The following is a 23,737-nucleotide window of genomic DNA, read 5'->3' as shown; positions in this document are numbered from 1 at the left end:
AACCCAGACGATATCCTTTGCAACTGTGTGGTTTCTCACTTGCAATCACCCATACGCTTTTGCAATATACTTTCCTCTTCCATGCAGTTTCCAAGATGCAGGACCAGACCCATCAAACACAAGAAGCAAACCTTTCCTTCTCCCAAAGACCCATGAGGACCTCAACTTCATTCTGCCTACTGGCAAGAACATTAGACAACTTGTGGATTCCCTGAATAACACATCACCACTTTGTCCTTCTTTAGGAACTGCTTTGCTGCTCTTCAAAGGACTTTTCAGTAGAAGGCATTCGCTATGTGATATATCTTATATGCAGTCACTGACAGAAGTTTCTGCTCATAAACTCTGATGCCTGTGCCAAACAAGACAACCCTTTCTCATAACTTTCCTGAACAACTCTTACCAGAAAGCATACATCCTCCCTAAAGAGCTTGTCATGAGCAATACTAATCCTTTACAGTATCTCCAGGAACATGTACTGGTACCCCGCAACAACTCCACTGTAGATAATCTGTGGCCCAGGAAATAGCTTTATAGCTGGAGTGTCCAGTGTCACAGTAGAAAGCTGTTTCAGTACCGTAGGGACACACAGTCTCACATCTATCAGATTCTGTATACCTAAGCAACCAGAATTAGGTTGCCAGATGAAGTATTGCTGGATGGACTTCTGTCCAAGCTTGGCAAAGCCGGCTGCTTGGCTCAGTGGACGGCTTCCTGCCCCTACTGATCTCTAATCAGTTGAGAATAAATGATTCTATATACTCCCATAGCTTTTGAATGAAGACAACTGATGTTCTTCATTTCCCCAGGCAAGTAATAAGAAACCTTTGGAATAGCGACCATATTAATTGTTTCTTTCATGCTACTGTATCCTGGAGATTTTGCATCCTTGAGACCCAGTTTTATTCTTCTCTGTTTCAATTGTCAGATGGAAAGCACTGCAAAATCCAGCATGATGTTGATGCAGTAAAGCCCATCAAGGAAAGATGATCTCCACCTGTCATCTTGAGAGGGAAATCATCCACACAAGGCAATCAATGTCAGTGTTTAATAAAACAATGTAAGTCCTCTGAAAGTACAATCGTTACAGAAAGATTTTTCAAAGACCTACCCTATATGCTGCCTACAGGGAGTTACTATCAATGTTGAGGGAGATTGGAAGGATTCCCCCCCACCCTTTTTTTAAATTGTGTAGTGCAAGCAAAAACAAGAACAAAACCACCAACAGACTGCTCTCTGATGAGGAGCAACTCCTCATCATAAAAGCAGGAAACAGAAGTTTGTCCTTTTTTGATCTATTACAAAAGGATGACAGTAAGAACTTTTGTATTTTACCATAAAGGCTTAATTATAAAGCCTTCATAAAGTTTCAATAGCAGATTCAAATACAAATCTCAAGGCTGCAGGGATGTGGTCTTCTGCAAGTGCTAAACCACAAATTTTCATCCTTCTGAATTGAGATAAATTGGACTGCATTGTTTGCTTTCCCTTTTTGTGGGGTAACATAAGCAGTGCTCATCAACTGACTTAATATTGTACAGCCATATTATGCTCTTCTGCATCAGTTCTTTGGGTTGTCCCCCTTTACCTAGGAAGTACTCTTAAAAAATGAAATTTGCTTTAATCATGCATGATGTATATCCACCTGAAAGTGCTCATTAACCTATAAAGAAGATTCTGATGAGACAGAATGTAGAATTAAGAACACTGAGTCAGGGAACCTAAACATACCATTGGCATACTATTAAAGGTCTCTTTACAGTCCTACTGACAACAATTCCACTGGTTTAGGCCTCCTTTCTTGGAGAGAAATCTTCTAGATCACGGCACTGATCATGACATGCAGCACTAATTGTGTTGAATGCCGTGAACATGAAGTTCACCATGAATCAATAAACATGCAGAACAGTGAATTTCCAAACTAGTGCCATCTTCTTCCTCTAGACTCCAAATTATGCTCTGATTAAACTGCAGCCAGAAAGAAGCAGATGTTTCTCCAAATTATGGCTGCCAGAAAACTGTATCTCAGCACTCTCAGAAACATGAGGAGGCCATTTGCACAAGGAAACAGTGGAAGCAAAGGAAGCCGGTGACATGCGAGATAAGTATCCCTATCTACCTGAAAAGACTGTCTGTCACAAGCCTTGCTTTTGAAAGTGCACTGCTGAAAGAAAATCCAGCAATGACACTAGACCAAAACACATGAGAGAAAATAAAATGAAATACCTGCTGATTTATCTGTTGTTGATCCCTATTCTGAGCCCCTCTGTGGCTGAAAACCTAAAATTTACTTATTACACAGTAATACAGGAATCTGCAATGCAATGAACATGAGAAGTTGGCAAAGACAGCTATGTTTGTCACAGAGAAAAAGAAACCACAGTAAAGTCTCCTGTAACTGCAGAACACATAAGATTTCACACATGAATAGCAAAACTGATAACTGATTCTACTATTTATACCAAGGCAGAGCTTTAATATAGATTGTGTGACACTTTTAACCTCATTGGTTGCAATAGCTGCTTATGTATTTACAATTTTTTTCTAACAGAGAGATCTAGAAATACTCCAGATGATAAAGTGCCTACACTAGGTTGCATCTGTAGGCAAGGTTTCTGCTAAAACATCCACTGAAACCCTGGGAAGTTGTAACTAGCATAAGGGGGCAGGGAAAATTTTACTAAGTCCTTTTGAAACATTTAACCATGCATCATTACCAAAGGCAGATGTTGACTTTATTCATTAAGATTTAAATTATTTAAAATAATAGACTCACACAAGGTGCTAGAAAAGGACTGGTTTAAAAACAGGACAGTGATTGCTGGTGTTGGGTGCAGGAAATGCATTGTATTCATAATCAGTTTCTTTACCTGTTTCCACTGGGGTATGGGAGCAAGACGGCCCTGCTCTCGTCTGCTGGATGGTTGGTTGTGAACACGTTCTTGATAAGGCAGGGCAGGTTGCTGCATGCAGGTTGTAGGGAAAGTGGTTTGGGATCAAGGAGGAAAGACAAAATAGTAAAGGAAACTCAAAGAAAGCCAAAGGAATGGGATACAGAATAAGACAGACAAACATTTAAGAAAAAAAAAAATAGGGTAGGGGAGAATTCATTTAGCAAGTAAAATATAAAAAGGGAAAAAACATCCAAAAACGGGAAACTACCTATGGTTTTGGACCTTCCCTTTATTTTCATTGTTCCTTCAAATCAGCTTGGTTATTCCAACCAATATGTAGTGGCTGAGGAAACGTTTGACTGGTAAAGAGTGGGATAAACATCACCTTTTTGATACTGTTATACTACTAACACTGATGTGCAGTGTAGCACAGACATACTTAACCTGGCTTTAGAATAGCTAGGTCATGTCCCACTCACAACCCAGCCACGGCAGCACAGAGCTTGGCACAAGCTATGAAGACAGACTACGCAGCAGATCAAGAACTCAGGCACTTAAACCAATGCTGAGCCTTAGACTGCTGACACTGCACTGCTAGCAGTAGCTCGAAGTGACTCAATCTCACTTTAAAGACAACTACCCTGCAGTTGCAGCAGTTCAGATACCACCCTGAATAACCTGCAGTCATCAGGAAGCCTAACTTGGCATGGCACAAACATCCCAATTGCAAAGGAACTCCCAGGCATTTATCTGCTGCACTTACACACACATACAATCACAGTTCACAAGAACAAACAGATATAACCTGGCAAAGTTCAAATCAGAAATTAAATGATAGTTCTTAAACATTAGAAATGGGATACTCCTGGAAAGCTTTTCAGTAGCAATAGTAGTTATAAAAGAACTAATTACTGGTAAGATGTTTTTGAAAGAGATTATATAACATAATATGGGCAATAACAGAAATAGACTTTCATTAGGAAGTTCTTCTCTATCCCATTCTCCTAAATCTAAAATTTTTCTCTTTTGAGTAAGCTTCACTCTTCTCTAGGAGAGCCTTTGAAGTAGAAGAGCACCACTAGCATCCTCCCTCAAAGAATGCATGTTATTATTAATGATTTTCCCCCGTAATTCCAAAATACAGGGGTTTATTATCCATCTCCTACCTGTCTTCGTAAGCTTGAGGACTGCGCTGGTGCGTTCTCCTCAAACTTGGCCAGTAGCTGGGTTGCCATAGACTTGACTTTGTTCTGATTCCCAATGGCAGCATCAATTCTTCTCTCTGTTAGGGCGCTCACCAGCGTGGGCCTTTCTTCTCTGTAGCTTCGCGGGATGTCCTCCTAACAATCACCAATATCAAAATTTAACAATATGCAACCGGATCACCTTTTCTGCTCTACCCCTTTGCTCTGATAGGTTTCTAACACTGTAAAAACCAAATCTATTAGTCTGCACTTGAAAGCTCACATTTTAATTTCCTTTGGCATGTCATCGAAAGTTCTGTTAAACTTTACTTATCTTTTCAACCTTATTTGATACACTTACCTACCAAAGAGACCACAGTTGAAACACTCCCATGAATCCACTGAGACAAAGCAAAGGTCTGTCTTCATCAAAGCACTCAAATTTTAACTCACTTGTACCTGTTTGGCTATAAACATTTCAAGTGAAGGACTGTCTCATGGGGCCTATTAGAAATGTATGCTTTTTGCACTAACCAAGGCTAAAGTTTAAATATGAATGAAAATTCTGACTATACTGCATGACTTTACTAAATGAAAGTTTTATCCTTAGTGTCCTCATCAAAGTAAATTGCAATAAAAATAAAATAAGAGGGAACTGCAGCATTTCATTTGTTGTGTACTATTCTTTCATAAGCATCAGCATTTCATAATCATCAGTATTTGCACTATAGCTATGACAAAGCGTAGCCTCTGAAGAATAATTAATTTTTATCTTAAAAAAAAAAGTTATGTAGACCCTGTCTGGATGTAGAAAATGAAAGGACTGAAGCAGAAACAAGGAACCTACCACATGTTTTCCTCCCTGACACCTTCCTCACTGTGATACTTACATCCTCAGACTGGCTGGTTTTTCTCCTCTTTCCTGCACCTTCCAGTTCCTTTTCTTTTTTGTCCTGAAAATGGAAGGAGGAGGGGGAAAAAAACAGTAAGGCTTCTCATACCTTTCTGGCCTGAGATAAAGGTCATCAGTGCACTTAAATACGCTTTGCAACACAACAGATTAATTCTCTGGGCTCATTCTCCATTTGTTTAAGGGGATTCTTACCTTCAAGTTGGACATTCTTCAACACTTTCAACTAACTGGGAACTGAGCAACCCATTATGTTCCAATACAAAATATATCCCCAAATATTACTGCAAGACTGGGATTTCAAGACTGAAATATACCACTAATTGAGAGTACATATTATGGATGTAATTCTGCAGTTGCGTCACGTATTGTCCCATGCCAAGAGCTGATGAACACATGGTAAATGCATAGCAGATACACACACATACATTTTTAGTATCACCTACTTGAACAGCAGCCTAACAATGCTATCAAGACTGTGGTATGGTTACCTTTGGAGTGCGTTTCCGAGAGATGCTTTGTCCCAGTTTACTGAGAAAAGAGATGGGCGATTTGGTACTGGCAATTAGGGCAGCTTTTTCTTCTGCATTCAGGTCCAGACTATCTGCTAGCAAAAACAGGTAGGATGAGGGAATACCAAGAAATTACTTCTATGGTACTATTATTAACTGAATGACTCACTGATTATTTTTTTTTAACATAACACTCTTCAATTCACTGTACAAAATGATAGTAATGTCCAGAATTAATACCCTTCTCAGCTACCATGCTTTTTCATTTTCCCAAAATAATTTCTCCTTTCAGGGTTTATAATCACCCAGAATAAATACTGTGTTTGTTTACTCTATTCACTTTCATAGTTCAAGAGCATCAGGATCATCAGTATTCTTAAGAAGCGTTCGGTGTTTGGAAAACAATACCCGACACATACCGTATTTTTAAATACATTTCTTTTTCCCCACCAGGAATGATAGACTTGAACTAAGATCACCAGTAATAAAGAAACAGCTATAACAATATTATTAATATTTAAGGGTAGGCCATTTGATTTGTATTAGGCAATTACATCTTTCAGTTCTAATCAAAGATCTTTCATTCCTCATTGGCCCGAAGTTACTCTCACCATTCATGGATATAAACAGATAATAAATAGATATAAAATAGATAGATGGATATAAAACTTGGCCAGTGTTTTGAAATTACCTACTAAACAACTACTAGGAAGGCAAATGAACTCCTAATAATAGCAAGAAAGCAGACAAGTTACCTAGTAGTGCTGAGGTGAGTTTAGAACTTTTGAGGACATTATTTTGAGAACATTATTTTGTATTAACTCATATTTTTTGCTTCTGATGTTGCTAACATGGTCTTTATCAGCACCAATAAGAAATCAACTTTTGTAATATAAAGTTAATGAGTGACTAGTATGAGCTTACGCAGAAGAAGCATGAAGATAACTGAAGCGCACACATTCATCCTGAAACTGTCTTTAAATCTGAGACCTGCCCCAAACTCCTTACCGCTAGAGGGGATGGTGTCTTTGAACATCTCATAGAACTGTGTAAGGTACATCACCATCGACAATTTATCTGGCTCTCCGACAGATGCCATTTCCTTTCCAGTCATAATGGGAGATATTCCAAACTCTTTTTCAGCGATGTCAAAGGCCAGCTGGTTATTCTTCTCCACATTGTGCTCATCCAAAGAATCAAAGTCTCTGCAAAGGGCAGAAAGACAGCATACGCTGAATCAACTAGAAACCAATCTTCTGAAAGAACTCAGGGATCCATCTTCTTTTTTTTTTTTCTCCAAAATCTCTCTAATTTATTTGCCAGCGACCTTTTCATATTGCAGAGTTGATACTACTTAATTATGGTGAACTCTGGCTTAAAAGTATTCTTTTTCCATTTTTTGCTCCTTCTCCAAACCCAGATTTTTCTTCTTAAAAACTTTATTACCCTCTGAAATATATCTTCACTTCCTCCTTTGCTGGAAGACTGTACTGTTTTCCCCTACATAAAATCTCTTGTGGGCTTGGAACTAAATTAAGTCATCATTTTTGTCCCCTTTTTTCCGGACTGATCCATATTTTAGTTCTCCTGACTTTTTCCAAAACTTGTAGAACAATATAAAAACTATATAAAAAGCAATAGCTTGTAGAGAGTTATATAATCCATTTTATAAGTTATTTGAATTCTCCACAAGCTATATAGCTATTAAAAATAGTAGCTCAGGTTAACTCAAGTACACCAGTAGATAAGTAATTCAGTGCACATGGGAAGGGAATAACCAAGTAATTTTTCAGCATGCTTTACATTGGATTATGTCTTTAAGTACAGCTCTAGTATTATTTTTTCTAATGTCCCTTTGGGAAGTTGAAGACATTTCAGATTTCAATTAAAGTACCAGAGTCTTTGCTCTGGTTACTTTGCGTTACTTCTTCCATGCAGTGTTTTCCTATTCTAGAATCTGGGCACTGTTTTACCCAATATATCATGCAAGAGGACGCCTCTCGCATTCATCCAATCAGCATGTTAGTGCACAAACAGTAGCAACGTCTCTATTTAGATTGTGGGTCACTACTTCTAAAAAGAGCAGCCTAAAAGTCTTTAAAAAGAGTTACTTTTGTTACTGTTAAACAGGAGATTTATAAAGGGCTGTGTAGAGACTGGTTCATGAGAAATTTAACTGAAGCTATGAACTGTTCCTGACTAACTTGATGGAGAAAAGAGCTGTCAATCAATAATGCTTTCCAGTCAGTACCAATTTGAAGCTTAATTCTGTCAAATCATCCAGAAGCAAAAATGACAACACATTTACCTTCATATTCATCAAGCTATTATGACCTTCCACTCTGCTGGTGAATCACCATACGTTAGCTTCTATCAAGTTTAATTGAATTCATTTCAATCCATTTCTCCGTAAGTCACAAATGCATTGCCTCAGTCTCCATACTATTAGTTCCAAATATCACTAATGTTCTGCTCTTTCCAGTTATTCAGAACAGCCAGTTACTCACATTAAGTCTGGACGGTATCTGTGGATAATGGCACACAAAGCTAGGCCACTTTTCCATGACATCGTGAGATCTGTCACATTTACACCAGCATATCCATCAGTCTGTCTCTGGCACCAACTGAGCAATTTACTAGAGCGAGCTACAGACTCTGTAAGAAATCACATTTTTAAAGTAAAAATGTACAACATCTCTTTCATGAATTCTAAAACCAACATAAACCCCATGAATCAACAAATAAAATCTTCATGTAGACAACAAGCTCCTTCTACAATGAGCAATAGAGGACAGAGTTTTGGGTTTTTTTTTAAAAAAGAATCTCTATTTTGGATCCAAGGAAGTATTTTTAATTTGCTAAAAAGTAATTATCTAAGTTATGACATGCCAAGCTTTTCACCCTAGCCCTTGTAAAAGAGCCCTAGGAATTATAAAACAGTCACAAAGGCTTGTTTTAAACATGATCAAAAGGATATACAGTAGTACAAATGCTCTCTAAAGCTCAGATATACTATTTCTAATGGAAGAACTACAAATGTGCTGCTGCAACTTTTTCTTTTCTCTTGAAAGCTTTCCTTTAAAAGCATTGACCTGTTTTGACCTTGCCTTACTGCAAGATCTGATGAGATTACAGCCTAAAGGGACGTGGGTGCAGGCCAAAGAACAAATCAAAAGACTACACAGCTATTCAGCAGTGAAAGGGATGCTTAGCAGCAAAGTGCCATTCTGAGAGTCTCCAAACACTACCTGGACATCCAAAGGCAAGGTGTGCGAAAGGAAAAGTTCAACATGCCCCTCAGGGAACCCGACAAGTAGACAGATACCGAAATGCTTATCACAAGGCATCTAATTTTCAGAATAATGCAAGCAAAGTGAGGTTTCATTTAGTTAAGCTAAGAGATGAGATTAAGTAAAGGAAAGCATGAACATGAAAGACTGGACAAGAAATTACCTTCTGTTATGTTTGTGACAATTCTGACTTTACTGTTTGAGTGAATTCAGGCTACGCTTCTGCACTCTAAGGATATTATTATATGATAAAGGAGGTGAAAAAATGCTTGCATAAGCAAATATGCTTAGAAATATAACAGCATTATAAAGCAAGGGAAATCAGGCAAACAAAAATGCATTTACATGTTAACTGAAACTTGAAAAATTGCTAAATCAGACTATTGACAAAACAATTGCTGGATACTTTTTCTGAATCAAAAGAGACTGGTTAAGTAATACTTTAGAGCCTTGCTGCTCTATGTCCTGCACTGATCCAGCTCCAGAATACTGAAAGGAATGGAGCAGTAGCCAGGCCTACCATTCCGAGTCAGCTTTGGTGTCCTGGAGTTCACAAAGTTCTCTATTTCCAGGTGAATGTCTTTCAAGTCTCCTGTATTATACAAGTGGCGTACCTAAAATAACACCAAAAAATTAAAAATTACCAACGTGGCATGCAACCAAGATCCATACAGAAAAAGGAGGACAAGAAGGAATCATCCCAAAGCACACAAAGGAAGACAAGTACACTTATGTAGCAGAAATCTCTAGTCCAACAACCCCAGAACAATACAGAACAGCTGGTCAGTGCCAAACAGTCTAGCTGACTGCTGCTGCTCAGTAGACACCAAATTGCAATGGCAATGCTATACTAGATTATTACAAAGAAAATGCACATGCGTGCACACACACACACACGTATAGATTTCATGTATCATTACAGCAAAGTTAAAACTGTCAAAATAAAAAATTCCTAAACAGTAATTTGTTAAAGTATGGAGGTCTACTCTTGACTGCTTTTCACTGCTTCCATGCTATACTGAAACATCAGGTCACTCTCTGTTCTCAAAACATTAGCATAGCTTCACCCAAGGAAAGACAATGCAGATCGCAAGCATTCAGAAGCACCATTTCTCCAGTTACCTGCTGTGGCCGCAAGAAGTTGACGTTGATATTGGGATACCGGGTGGCGGGATCAATGCTGTAATGGCTGAAGTTTTTACTCACATTCTCAGGAGTGGTCTGAGGCAGTAGCCTATAAATGCTTTCCCTTCAGAAAATAAAATTAAAAAAAAGTTTGGGGTTTTGTTTTGGTTGGTTTGTTTGGTTTAGGTTTTGTGGGTTGTGGTTTTTTGTAGGTTTTTTTTTTTGAAGAGATGCATCACTACTAATACTGCTAAGTCAACCCTGGAGACATAAACATTCAGATCAGAAATCTAACCACTTCAGACACTGAATAGCTAAGTTTCAGTATAAGTGTATTAAAATCTGAAATTTAATAATATATAACTCCAGAAATCAAAAGGAAGGAAGAAAACAATACATCAAGCCTAACTGAAAGGGTTCCCCGGTACATGAAAGACACTGAGACACTGGAGCTACTCAGGAAGAAGGCCACCAAGGGGACTGGAGCACTTGCCCTGTGAGGAGAGACCAAGGGAACCTGGTTTGTTCAGTGTGCAGGAGAGAAGGATCAAGGAAGATCTTACTGCTGTCTGCAAATGTCTAATGGGAAAATGATAGAAGTCTGGCTCCAGCTGCAACATTATCTTCACCATTTTTTGGAATTCAAACAAATGGAACTTTAAATACCCATTGTGCCACTTATACAATTTTTAAAATGATACCATGGTTCCTGATGGTCAGAAGCTGTAGTTGCTTAAGTTTAAAATAAGTTCTATTAGACTCACTCCATCCTTTAGTTGCCCAAGTTCTGACTTATAAGTTATCACTTCGAGTCACCAAAACAACACTCAACCAAAGATGATAAAAACATCCAGAACTCAATACTCCAAAGAAACACAAGATGTTGTTTGGCTTATATGAAACAAAGTGATCAATTTAGGAGAACATGAAATAAAAGTAGGTCTTAGCTTCCTTCAAAGAAAATCGTAAGAGATATTTACAAGGTAATTAGGGGATGGCAAGAACTTTTGCCTCTGGTACCTTAAAGGCACCTACATCTTCATCTGCTTTGCTATTGCAAGGCTGGTGACAGTTAAGTCAGGCTCGCTTTCTCCATGTAGTATCAGTAAGCACCAAAAAAAGATTCTTTGTCTAATCTGCTTTTAAAACTAGGACCAAGAACAGATGTGATATTTCTTATTCCTCTATAAATATACTTCAGTTTATCAGCTCCTTACGAAATTTTTTTTGATTAAATTATACCCACAAGCATCCTCTAAAAACAGTGAGCATTTGTGTCTCCCTTTTGTACTAGAAGAAACTGGAATGAATGATGAGATGTTGGAGGATTAGACTAGAACTGAAAGCATAGTCGTTTTCTCTATTACCTCTCTGCAAGAACTTCCAAAGGACTGGCTCCGAGTGACCAACTTCGTACCATCCAAGCAGAGTCCATTGCAGCCAAAAATCCCCTGGCTATTCCAGTTCCCATTGGCCAAAATGGCTAATATTACAGTTTACAAAAAAAAGCAGAGAAAGGAAAAGCATCAGTTATGGAAAATTTCAAACAATCAAATATATCAAGAACATATTTAGAAGATAATCTGCTGGGAAATGATAGCTCAGTAATTAGCTTAAAGCTCCACTCCCACTGGGCTAGAGGAAGCCAGATGTACAGTGAATTGCCCATGAGCTCCCCCAAAGCCAGTGCTCTTCTATTCCCAACAACAATTCATAGCCTGGAGTGCCTTAACAGCTTCTCTTCAATACTGTATTTTTTAACCAAGTACAAAATGCTAATTATTAACAGGCCTACAGTAGGTTCTGTAGAGAGTCTAATTGTCCCAATAAGAAGCAGATGGAACAGACATAACTTCAGAAACCTCTGCACAGATTTTTGTAAGCAAGATCATCGCCACCCTAAATAATCTGTTTTCCCAACACTCCCACCCTTCCTTCAAACTTCCCACTTTATTATATAATAAACAGCAGCTTTCCTTGTAGTAAATATCTTATAGGCAGCGCATATTCTGGTGATGGGTGCCATGGCTTTTGCTTATGCTTCAATTCACTGTTTATACATGGTAAGTTTAAAACACAAACCTCTAAAAGGCTGTCCCCAACCAGTGCCACAAGTAACTGGTGGCCATTCTGCTCTCGCACCAGGGCTGCGTTCTCCGATGCATACATGCACGTGAAGTCAAACATGGCCACATCTGGCTGGCCATAGTGATTGATGGCAAAGTCCAGCGATGGCAGCTGCTGATTAGTGGAGAAGTCAGCTGCTTCTCTGGCATAGTTTAGCAGAGCATCCTGGTCCACATTCTCCCGTGAGAGTAGTAACTCTGTGTCAGCGTAATCCTGCCAAAAAGAGAAAATTAAAAGTGAAATAGCCAAATCCACAAATTTATTTTAAGACTGGTATATACAATAGTTGGCCTTAAAACTCCTGCAAACCCACTGATACAGGTTTGCCCTCTAATTTCTTTCATTGCTATCTGTGTTTATGCTTCCAAGAGAAAATTTGTAAATTTTTATTGCAAAAAGTAGTCAGTCCTACTAGGATTTTTGACTGTGAAAAGCCTAAGAAACTTCTGAGCACTTCTCTTCACACTCTTCAGACAAAAGACACAGGACCCCAGTCCTTATTTATTCATCTGTGGCCAAACTACTTTTAAATCAGCTTCTGTCAAAATTAGGTATATTTCCAATACTTTCTTCACTCCCTGTGGTTTCATTCCCATAAAATGAGGGAAGCTCAACTAAGCTATCAATGGTTCTTTAAGTGTATTTTTTCTTATCATTCAAGAAACCCCCAAATCCACAAAGGAATACAAATTTGGACAGAATACATCTTGTAACACTCTTCTGATGGCCCAAAATACTTCAGAAGGGCTTTAACCACATGTATTTGTGGTCTCAAATACACCTGTGGTGAAAGAAGAGGGAGTTTCCCTTCTTTCAGCATACTGAAAGCAAATTGTACCAAAATCTCAGTACATAGAGCGCACAGGAAAAGTTAATACCCACATGCCGTATCACTCCTTTTTCCAGCAAGCTCTGTTTTTTGGCAGTCATGACAAAGTAGTGTGTATCGTCTTTGTAGTAGACAATGTTCTCCAAGTCAATACCTTGTGACAGAACAAAACACATGGTAATGAAGGAAAAAATTACATGTCACATGTAACACAAGAGTTGTACTGGAAGAAAGTAAATTGAAACCCTGTGGTTAGAAAGCCTTAGAGAGAGAATGCCAAGCAGCTTTCTCCCATGCTTTTGATGACTTTAAAATATGAATCTTCAACAAAACCACCACCAGCACATTACACCTGCATATAGCTACCTTTTTTAAAAAAATATATTTATCATCACTCTGAAGTTTGCATTCAGATGTGGAGCGCAGGAAACTGAACTCAGGATTTAGACCTTTCCTATTTAGGGCTCAGATATCCTGAAAACCTTCTGGGAAATAAGTTCTCCACTTCTGAACAAAAATGAAACACATCTGAATGATACACATCTGTACAGAACAGCTGTAAAAATGGGGAAGTCAGATTTCAAAGAGACACAGCAATGACTGACCTCCTTGCACAAGACGTTCATTTGTTGATTAAACATGATTCCTGAATTGCAAAGTTATAATAATAAAGACAAATAGTTTTCACTGGAAATCTGGCAATTGCTGGCAAACCTGTGGCTTCTCGTAGATCCTGGAAGAACTTCTGGTTGAATATGAAGGCCACACCGCTGATCTCTTCTACTTTGGCTTCAGCTGTGGTGTTGCGATTGATGAAGTTTGCTGTGATAGCAATTGCTAGTTTACCACGGAACTCTTTTCGGCGAAACCCTATGGGGCAAGGATAAAGTAGTAACAGTGAGAAATAGAGCATACCTTCAGAGAAGGCATAGCATGTCATAGACAGATGCCCTCATAAAATAAAGAGAGAATGGATCTGATGACTTACAAACTCCTGCACAGAGAAAGCAACAATTGCTTCACCAGAAAAATAAAAGCTCTTGTTTAGAGAAAAAGCTCCCCTCTCTTTCTTACCTCTTTTCCAAAAATTGCAACTTGCATCAAAAATTTTAAGATAGAATTCTCTACAACACAGAATAACACTTAACACTTCAATTCCTACTCCCAAAAGTAAGAGCTACAACACTATTCAACTAAAGAAACAATGTAGGAACAATTATCCAGGTCAAAACACCTAATTCCATTGCTAGTGGATAGGAAGAGGAAAAAGATGACCAACATGTCTGATACAAATGGATTTTTACATGGACTTTCAACCTCCCCTTTCACTAATCAAATGTCTTTCCAGATTTTCATTGGGATGTTAACAGACATTTTTGTTCTAATTAATTTAAGAATAAGTTCTATTTGAAAGCAAGTTACAGACACACCATTACCTTCTAATGTGTTCCTCCTGCCATCCCCTCCAATGATTACTTCAAACTCATACTCAGATACTGGATGGGTTTTTGGGTGGACCAATGCACGCCAACCTATTCCTGTTCATAAACTCCAAGTTAATGACAACAGAAACAGTGATTATAATAGAACAAATACATAAAACCACTTCTTACTATCCATAACCCCTTCCTCACATGGGCAGTAAAGATAGACTGCAGGACAGCTATATTGTTGACAGGGCTATTGGTGACTTGCACAGCCACTCTCTGTGAATTAGAGGCAGACACAGCTCTGGCAACCCCCGCCCCGACTATTGGCTTTAAGGATCACCACAACCTTTATAGCTTGTCTGCTATCTATTCAATTAATAGGATGCCAAAAAACAAGCAAGCCACCATCTCCCATGGTGATCAGAAAACAGGCTTCACAAAGATACAAAAAGCATAACATGGATCACTCACTGATGTAAATATCTTCAGTGAATGCAAGGAAAGGAGTTGTTTTAAAAAGGTATCTTCTAAGTGTAATAGGCTTAAATATTTTAGGAGCAATTACGATCTACTGTGTCATGGTCTATTTCTGTATAGTACTTCAGGTGATTTTGTTTTACATAGTAACTAATTTGGATTTGTCACTAGGAAGAATAAATCCCACTAAAAATTCAACTAAAAGAGCATTAATAATTACTCTCATTAATGGAGCGTGAGGAAAGGACTGAAGAGTCATAAGCAGTGTTAAGGAGCAGGAGTCTGTGTATCCTACCAACTTCCCCTTGCTCTACTACCCGTTTCAATGCTACTTGCTTTCATTCTCCTGATCCTCCGGAGGGTAAACAAGCCCCTGAAATTCCACATTGACATGGATCTCTATTCCCAAGATCAAGGCAACCTTCAAAAGGATAAGCTGGAGCTGACGGATACCTGCAAAAGAGCAGATGATAAAGAAATAAAACAAAAAGAGCACAAGAGCCTACATGTCTCTGTTTGACATTACTTGATAAACGGATTTAAAGGCTGGCTACTAGTTTCTTTTTCCCCCACTGTGTTCCCATCACTGGTGTGTAATAACATGGCATGCCAAGAAACTTCTATATAGCTGAAACCCCAGCCCTTTTCAAAGAATAAAAAGTAAATAATTTTTTTATGTTTCAGTCCCCAAATCAGCAACAAGGGAAACAATCAGAACATGCACTGCAGGAGAAGGAGGGAAGAGAGCACAAGCAGGATGGCACTTTCGTCACAGATGGCACCTAGCCATTTGATCAGCCTAGCTGTAATACTGAGCTGCACCTTCATACTAACACCTCTGGGTTAGTGAGGGCATAGTAAATTCCTCACCATCTCTTTCCTCTTCAGTTAATGTAAGTAGCAGGTATGAAAATGACAGTGTGCAAAATCTATGAATTTGAAGGAAGACACCTTACTGTCATATTTCAGATACTGAAATGAAAAAATGCTCCACCTAAACACTAAACTTCAGCTGTGCTGGGATACAAAAGACAACCTGCATAACATACTGGGAGAATAAACATGACAAGAACTTGAAAGGGAAAAAGCAATCTGCAAGACTGATGTTCCAAAGATCTTCCAGTTTTACCATTCATTGACAAAAAAAAAAACCCAAAAAGCAGATTTTGCTTTGGACAAGAAGCCAAATCTTATCTATCTACTACATTTGTGCCATTTTATACCTCCCACTTATGCCCAGTGGAGAACACAGACTGGTGGGCAAAACCCAACTGTGTCATGTCCAGTAAATTTTTGAAAAAAAAAAAAACCTAAAAAATAAGAACTCCTGCTCTACCAAAGCATTCAGCTTTCAAAGGAGACTGATTTCTCAGAATTTGAGAATCATCAAAATTACTCTCAATTTTAGTATGTAAAGCTCTATTTAATCAAAACTTATTCATAGGCTGTGTTCTTGAAAATGTCTTCATCAGTCTTCCAAAAATTAACAAAGCCAAAATTGTTCTTCCTTTTTCCAGATCAACATTCACAAGAATGTTCAAAAGCATTCCGTAATTTTTCTCTTTTACAACTCACTTACAATGCTCAAGGGAAACAGAATAATGTGGTAGCTGCAGGAATGTAACAGCAAAAATATGAAAATTATCCATCAAAAAAAGAAAAAAAGGTTTGAACATTAACTGTACTTTTCAGTTTAGGAGAAAGATATCCCTTGGAAAGTAGTAGGTGTAAAAGATGATAGATACATATCGCATGTGTGATAATCTCATGGCACAATATATTCCTTTCACATCTAGGTCTAGCCCAAAATGCACTATGCAAAGGTAATGCTGAGTTGTACTGCAAGGACTTGAGAGCAGTGATTGGTGTAAGCTGAATTTTAAAGAGTTACCCCCATGCCCTCACCCACTTTTCCCCTACGAAGAACAAGTGCTGCTGTGTCTAGCAGCAGCTGTACTTACTGATATGGTCTATAGATCCCGCACAGAATTTGCCGTAAAACTTTTTGGCGCCAAGACCCCTCAAGTCATGTATGGTGAATGGCCACAAATGCAGCACATTATTGCGGGAAAAGGCATCCCTCTTTTCTATGACCACCACCTTGGCTCCTAGGAATGACAGGTCGATAGCTGTACGAAGGCCACAGGGTCCAGCCCCAATTATCAGACACTGCAAAACAAGCAGCACAGAGTAACTTTACAGGCCTAGGAGGAAAAAGATATTTTTACCACAGCTTCTAAGCATCGCAGGGCTCTTAGGAGTAAGTGCTCTCTGTCTGCAACATAAGCTGAAATTTCAGATTAGCCTTTCTATTGTTACCTGCCAAGCTCTGCCACTGATCCGTTAAAGCAGTTGCTACAACCTGAAAACAAAGCATATCTCAGAGCAGTGAGAAGTTTGGAGAAGCAGGCAAGTCACATGCCTCTTTTAAACTCTTGTTTTAAGAAGACATGCCAAGGCATATTCTCCAAGCTATGCGATCACCTGGAGAACAATATTTCTGAAAGCTTCTCCCCCCTCATTCCATCCATGTGCTTTTTTTCTTTAAAAGAAAAAAAAAAAAAAAAAAGACATGATGTACTGTTTTCCTCTTATCTTCCAAAGCCTGAGCCGGCCTTTCTTGAGATCTTCAGTAACATAAAAATTCCTCCTCATCACTGAGTAGTATAGCAACAGCTAAGGCAGATAAATACAAGAGATGCTAGTATTTTTAGAACCATCATCATTTAGAGTAGCACAGACAGCAGTCAAGTCAAAGCACTCTAACTTATGCCTGTGTTGGCGCTTCTACTATTGCAGCAAAGGAAACTTCAGGAAAGTAGATGTAACGTAAATACGATCTTTGTGTGACTAGCCAACTTTTATCAAAATACATTTTCTCCAGCCTAACCCTTGTCATATCAAAGGTCTTTCATCTTCTCATATCTTCTTCCACTCTACTCACGAACACTATTAGAGGCTAATAAAAAACTTGAGAACGTAAAACACTTGCATATCTAGTGTTGGAAATACTTTCAGAGAAACAAATGATACAGCAAGATCATTTCTTTTAAGATTAAAAACCCAAGATAGTTGACACTTCTTACCCACAGAAACTGAGGTCCACCAAAAAAGCTGGCATGGTTATGTGAGTTCACAGGAATATAGTACACAGTCCATTTTGTCATATCATTTTCGTACTTTGACTTCTATCAAGCATAAACCAGACCCACAGAATAAAGGCCTTGCTACAGTGGTGACTGCTGCTGCCATGGGAGTATTTTCCAGATCCTTACATACCCTTATGGCTAGACAACAAAGTCCTTTGAGAAATTCTTAAGTATGCTAAAAGTTAACTAGAACCCAACCTTTTAACAAACAGCCTATCCCAAAGCAAAGCTCTTTTTTCCTTGGTTGTCCCCATATGCCAATTTTTACAGGTTGCCTCATTTTCACCAGTTATTCACTGGGGCATAAATTCTGCAAATGATGTGAAACTGCAATTATAAAGCCTGAATGATAAACACAACAGTACAAGTTACAGCAGTCATGACACAACAACTGACATGCAAATTCAAAGTAAGACTACTGTATAAGATAAGAAGTCACATAAATCTGAGGGCGGAGATCCAAATCTAGAGGAAAGGGAAGAATAACAGCACTGCTTCTTTAATAGCTTCAGGCACCTGAAGACATATGGGAGAAAAGGCAAGCCCAACCACTGAGCTATTAAATTCCAAAATAGACTTGTATATTGAACAGGTGTCCAACCTGTCTTTGTTAGAAGGGATAATCAATTAGGATCTAATATATTCTTCTAATTTAATATTGTTTTCTCTGTGGGTAAGTATGACTCTCAAACACCACCTAGTCTTTCTTTTTTTTAAACTCGTAAGAAAATTAGCTAAGCCTATCACATTTATTCAAGCAATAATTTTGCTCATCTGACAACTACAATCTTTAAAGAAACCGGATTCAAGAAGCAACAAGACCACATTGAGTTGGGTGACTTATTCTTTGATAACTTTCCCCATATAAAATAGTTATGATGGAGTGCACAACAGCAAAGGAATTGTACTAAAATCAGACTGACTATTCAAACTCAGGTCTATGTAATCAAATTACAAATTCATTGTCTGTAATTTTGTCATAGAAATGTAAAAACTTTTTTTTTCTCTACAACGTTCCACCCTGTCCTCAAAGAAGAATGTGGTTAGCAACATCTAGGTTATGTTTAAGACTCTAGATGTTCTGGATGTAAAGTATATGATACACAGTGAAGTAATTCATGGCCAAAGTTGCCTTTTTTTTTTTACCATCACAAAATTATTAAATTATGTTGTTAAAAAGCACAGTGAGTTTTAAGCACAATTAAAAACAGAAGAAAAAATTCTGTTCCTTTTTCTACCTCTACAGTTTCAGACCTCTCACAGAAACCTACCTTCTGAGCCTCTCACAGGCAGCAGCAACTACATGAGATGCCAAGTAAAGGCAGCTACTGCTGTTCCTTATTCCCTTTCCCATTAGTGACTCCAAGCAACTGCTACAACTCCATACACTAAAGCGGTCTCAGCCCTCAGAATCACTTGCTCAAGATCTTTCAGACAGATTATGTTAAGTTTTCAGTAACAACACCATAGTGATGGAACATTAAACGCAAACTGAAATCCTGTATTCTCTGTATAACCAATGAAGAGAGAGCACCATTTGTAACTATTTGTATCCGAACAACCCATCACGTCCAAGTCTTGCTTTCATGAATGCTGATTATCTGAATTCTGGCTAACCTGGACGCAGGCCATGCCATGCACTAACTGCCTAACTACTGCCCAACTCCAGCCATGACACTTCACCCCGACCAATTTTTAAATGGACAAGTAAGAGCTATGCTACAGAGGATGAGAACTTCAAAACTGGTATATGCTCAAGTATATAGAAGCTGAGCTTACTAAGGAAATTACTGACTTCTGTTCTGATAACATAGCTAAAACCCTAATCTTTATTTTAAATTCTATCATCTCTACATGCACACTTACATTTCTGTATTTTTTAATCAGTGGTTTGCAAACTACATTAAACATTAGAAATATAACGCTAAGTAAAATAGGAAATATCAAACCAGATATGATTCAGTTCTCAAAGGGCCTCTCCTTTGAATAGTTCTGATTATCTCTTAGGAATTACATATAAATATTTAATGGCAGACACTACTAGGACAGGAAACAAGTAATTAACAGAAACATATATGAAAAATACAAAAAGCATACACATATTTATAATCTCTTTAACATTAAGAATTTCAACAAATTTTGTATGCAAAGCCATACAAAAATAATTTATCATCATAAGTATATATTCTTTAAGACATACTGACAAAAAAAATGTAACTAAATTTCACTTTCTCTCAGCTACTAATTTCACTGCTCAAAATGGAGTGAATCCCAAATCCTCAGTCCTATACATTTCTGAGTTGGGGCGCAGGGGGCGCCAGCTTTAATTTATTCACCATGCACCCCTTCTACCTCCAGTTTCTATACAGCATCTCACCAATGGCTTCTTAGAAACACTGGGAAATTACTCTCTGGCTTGCCTCCACTCCCCTTACTTTTTTCCTTTACTCTCTCTCTTCTTGTCACCCACACACAGAGAGCAGCTACAAAAGCCCTGCCTTTCCTCTAGTAGAGACCAGTTCAGCGTGATCACTGACATGTCCACTCCAGTCATTTCCCCCTCCCACCCCTCTGGTCCTTAACACCAACACCAGTGAGTCCTGTGGTTTCTCTCTCATCATCATATGAGGGAGAGTCATGCATGACCCCCTGAGTCTCTCTTGTTTAACTGACCACCATCTCATCTCCACGATCACCGCACACCACTTCTATAATCACTCTCTTGATCCTGTTTCTCCAATTCCATCCTACACTCTCTCTAGCTTGGCTTTGGTGCACGAAATAGGCTAAGCTTTGGGACTACACAAAATCTCTAGTAAACTCTTTAGTCAACCATCACTCCCGCTACACTTTACCTGTTCTAATTTTATCATATTCCACGCCATCTTCCTTTTTTAAAAACAAGAGTGTATGATTATTTGCAAAAATAACCTATTCCATTCACATTTTGATGAATGATCTAAAGAACCACTTGCAGTAACAAGACAAATAAATATGCTTTTACTTTTCAACTGCACTTCAAGAGATGTTTTACAGACAGTTGGCTATGTGTATTTCTTGAAAGCGTGTCCTTTGCTGATTTCTTTCAAGACTCAGTACTTCTCTATGTCTCCAGCTATTCTTTCAGAGCACTATCTGAAGAATTTCCCTCATTTGTCCCACTTCTCTCACCGTCAGCTTCCCACAGGGCTTCACCCGTCATCTCTTTATCATCTTCCTCTACAATTTGCCTTTGCACCACCTCATTCACAGGCACTGGTTCAATCAGCTTGTCAGTGTTGTAGACTCACAGAACTTTTCCAACTCAAAGTTGACTATTTTTTGTCCAAGCTAAAGTCTCTACCTTTCTGACAGCTCCTCATGGCTGCCTAGTTGACAGTTCAAGCCCAACATGATAAAACAGAGCTCTAACATCCTTCTAAACTCACCTCATCACTTCCCTTCTAGATAAGTGTCACAATCAATTTTCTGAATGTCTTTCATAGCTGGTTGTCAACCTCCACTCATACCTATTTTTTGTACGTCCTCATAATCAAGCACTATGAAAGTCATACACTTACTCTTCCATTAAATCTCTTCTTTCATGTTGCATCTCTATTATCGATGCAACCTTTTCTTCAGTGTTAACAAATACAGTCTTGCCCACTAAGACTATTTAGAACCCGGATGCAAAATCAGTCCTTTAGTCTTTTACTTCAAATAAGTTAGAATACCTCTACATTCTTCCCACAGCTTTCTCAGTCTCTTTCTCATTGAAACATAAGCCACCTGACTTCATTTCACAGCCTTCAACACCCCATTTCAGTTCTACCCATCATGCAGGTTTCATTCAAAATAAGACCAATTCCTGAATCCAAGTCAAGTTTTCAGAAAAATAATTTTGAATTTTTTCCCACAATGTCCACAGTGCCTGGAAGGTTTATTATTAAATACACACAAAAATCACTACATTTATCTTCCTACAAGTCCCTCCTTTCTTATGCTGCCCGAAAAATATAAAACTTAACAGTGGCTGGACTTTTGGAGTGTTGAAGCTAGGGCCCACCATGACGGCCAACACTGCCCAATTGTTTTATTGTTTTCCAAGTAAATCTATATGCACCCGTTATCTATAATCTGATGTACCAACTGTAAACTTTTTGAGGAAAGCATTATCTTATCAAGACCTAGACCAAATAGACCTTGGTTTGTTAGTAATTTTTCCAAATGTTAGTGTAGTAATTAATTATAAATGCCACCATTCATATGAAAATGGCCACTGGAAAGTGAAACAATAAACAATCAAAAACTAACACAACTTCCTAATATCTAGTTGAGAATTAAACTTCAGTCCACAGACCTGAAATGACTGGCATATCCTAAACAGGATATATTTCCCCCTCAGTTCTCTACTGAGGAATTAGTCATTAATTCCTCCTATTAAAATATTTCCTTCTCCCAAACAGTGAATATTCAAGAGAAGAAGCAGCATCTATTGTCCTCAATGAAGGACAGAATCCTGTTCTAATTTTATCATATTCCGCACTATCTTCCTCTTTTAAAAAAGGAAGAGTGTATGATTATTTGCAAAGATAAACTATTCTGTTCATATTTTGATGAATGACCTAAAGAACCAATTTCAGTAACAACAAAATAAATAATCTCGTACTGTATAGTCCAACAAGGGTTGAGCACATAAATACCAGCTCACAATAATTCAGTTAAAAAAAAAATGGGGGGGGGCGTGTGTGTCTGTAAAAGCAGGAATTCCTGCAGTAAATACCACACATACCAATCTTTTAAAAGGAATTGGTATGAGTTTCCACAGCATTTTTTTCTCCGAACCTGGAATACACATGATTACTTTCTAAATAACGGTAAATATTTTGCCAAATTGGCAACAAAGTTCACTTTTCTTGAGAGACTTATGAGAATTTTCAAATTACAATTGGAAATTTCCAAGCATACATATTTTTAATCTAGACTCCAACAGCAAATTTCATGTCCTTCTGACTGTCTAGTAAAAAAATGTGGGGGAAAAAAAAGCCTACCAAGATTAAAGGTTTACCAATTAAGATTTTCTAACCCATCTATAGTATTGATGCTGCAAAAACATGAAACAGAAACTTGCAGGCTGCTTCTCCTGAATAAGTTAAAATTTTCTGGTCATTCCCAAAGATTTCCATTTAGCTTCCCCTATTCAGGTGGGCAGTCAAATTTGGTAGTAGCAAACATAATTTTTGATTGAGTCAAATGCTAACAAATTGTGATTATATTATAAACAGTACGTGTGAGAACATTCCTAAATCTTCCCTGGTCTTATACTGACACCAGGCAAACATCCTTCTACTTAAGAGACATTTTTATTGTGTATTGCAGAGACAAACTAGGTAATAGTTGTCTTGACCACCGCCAATAAATCTCTTACCTTCGTGTTGGCGCATGCTTTCCCCTTCTTATAGTCCTTATGGCTGCCTCTTTTATCCAATTTGGCCCACAAGGCTTTGGCTTTCCAGTAATTTAGCTTGGACTTAAGTTTGTGATAGAAAGAACGATAGTCCTTGGGCTTTAGTTCTAAGTAGTCACAGAGCTCTTGGAAAGCCTTGAGAGTCCCCTTGCAGGTTGAAGCCTGGACAAATCTGTCAAAGAGAACATGAGCCTGGTTCACCTTCTCATTCTTACTTTCCTCCATGCTTCACACTTCGCAGCTGCCCTTGGGGGCAGCTGTTCTCTTCCAGTCTGCCAGATTTCCCGATGTTGCTCTGCTGAGCCACTTTCACCTCTGGCTTACAAGCATTATTAACCTATAAAATAAAAAGAAGAAAACATAA

The 23,737-nt window shown here is 38.3% G+C and overlaps 1 protein-coding gene across 11 annotated transcripts in view; it reads right to left on the bottom strand.

Moving 5' to 3' along the window:
• MICAL3 (microtubule associated monooxygenase, calponin and LIM domain containing 3) overlaps window positions 1–23,737 on the bottom strand; it is a 160,519-nt gene that overhangs the window by 87,569 nt on the left and 49,213 nt on the right. For 6 of the 11 annotated variants that reach the window (XM_035903349.1, XM_035903348.1, XM_035903351.1 and 3 more), the window contains exons 2-17: window positions 23,335–23,710; window positions 16,740–16,947; window positions 15,115–15,231; window positions 14,308–14,409; window positions 13,586–13,741; window positions 12,925–13,025; window positions 11,998–12,255; window positions 11,283–11,398; window positions 9,913–10,039; window positions 9,311–9,404; window positions 8,008–8,155; window positions 6,509–6,705; window positions 5,480–5,595; window positions 4,969–5,031; window positions 4,061–4,234; window positions 2,871–2,963 (exon numbers count right to left, since the gene is read on the bottom strand). In XM_035903349.1, the coding sequence (XP_035759242.1) occupies window positions 2,871–2,963; window positions 4,061–4,234; window positions 4,969–5,031; window positions 5,480–5,595; window positions 6,509–6,705; window positions 8,008–8,155; window positions 9,311–9,404; window positions 9,913–10,039; window positions 11,283–11,398; window positions 11,998–12,255; window positions 12,925–13,025; window positions 13,586–13,741; window positions 14,308–14,409; window positions 15,115–15,231; window positions 16,740–16,947; window positions 23,335–23,598 (2,334 nt within the window). In that variant the 5' untranslated portion in view covers window positions 23,599–23,710. The remainder of the gene's footprint in view (window positions 1–2,870; window positions 2,964–4,060; window positions 4,235–4,968; window positions 5,032–5,479; window positions 5,596–6,508; window positions 6,706–8,007; window positions 8,156–9,310; window positions 9,405–9,912; window positions 10,040–11,282; window positions 11,399–11,997; window positions 12,256–12,924; window positions 13,026–13,585; window positions 13,742–14,307; window positions 14,410–15,114; window positions 15,232–16,739; window positions 16,948–23,334; window positions 23,711–23,737) is intronic. The other 5 variants (XM_035903358.1, XM_035903350.1, XM_035903355.1 and 2 more) reach the window with 3 other exon arrangements.

This window comes from Egretta garzetta, unplaced genomic scaffold (genome assembly GCF_000687185.1).
Source record: "Egretta garzetta isolate BGI_Z169 unplaced genomic scaffold, ASM68718v1 scaffold511, whole genome shotgun sequence".
Lineage (NCBI taxonomy): Eukaryota > Metazoa > Chordata > Aves > Pelecaniformes > Ardeidae > Egretta > Egretta garzetta.
The sequence above is the reverse complement of the archived record's forward strand: the minus strand, read 5'-3'. Positions and strand labels throughout refer to the sequence as shown.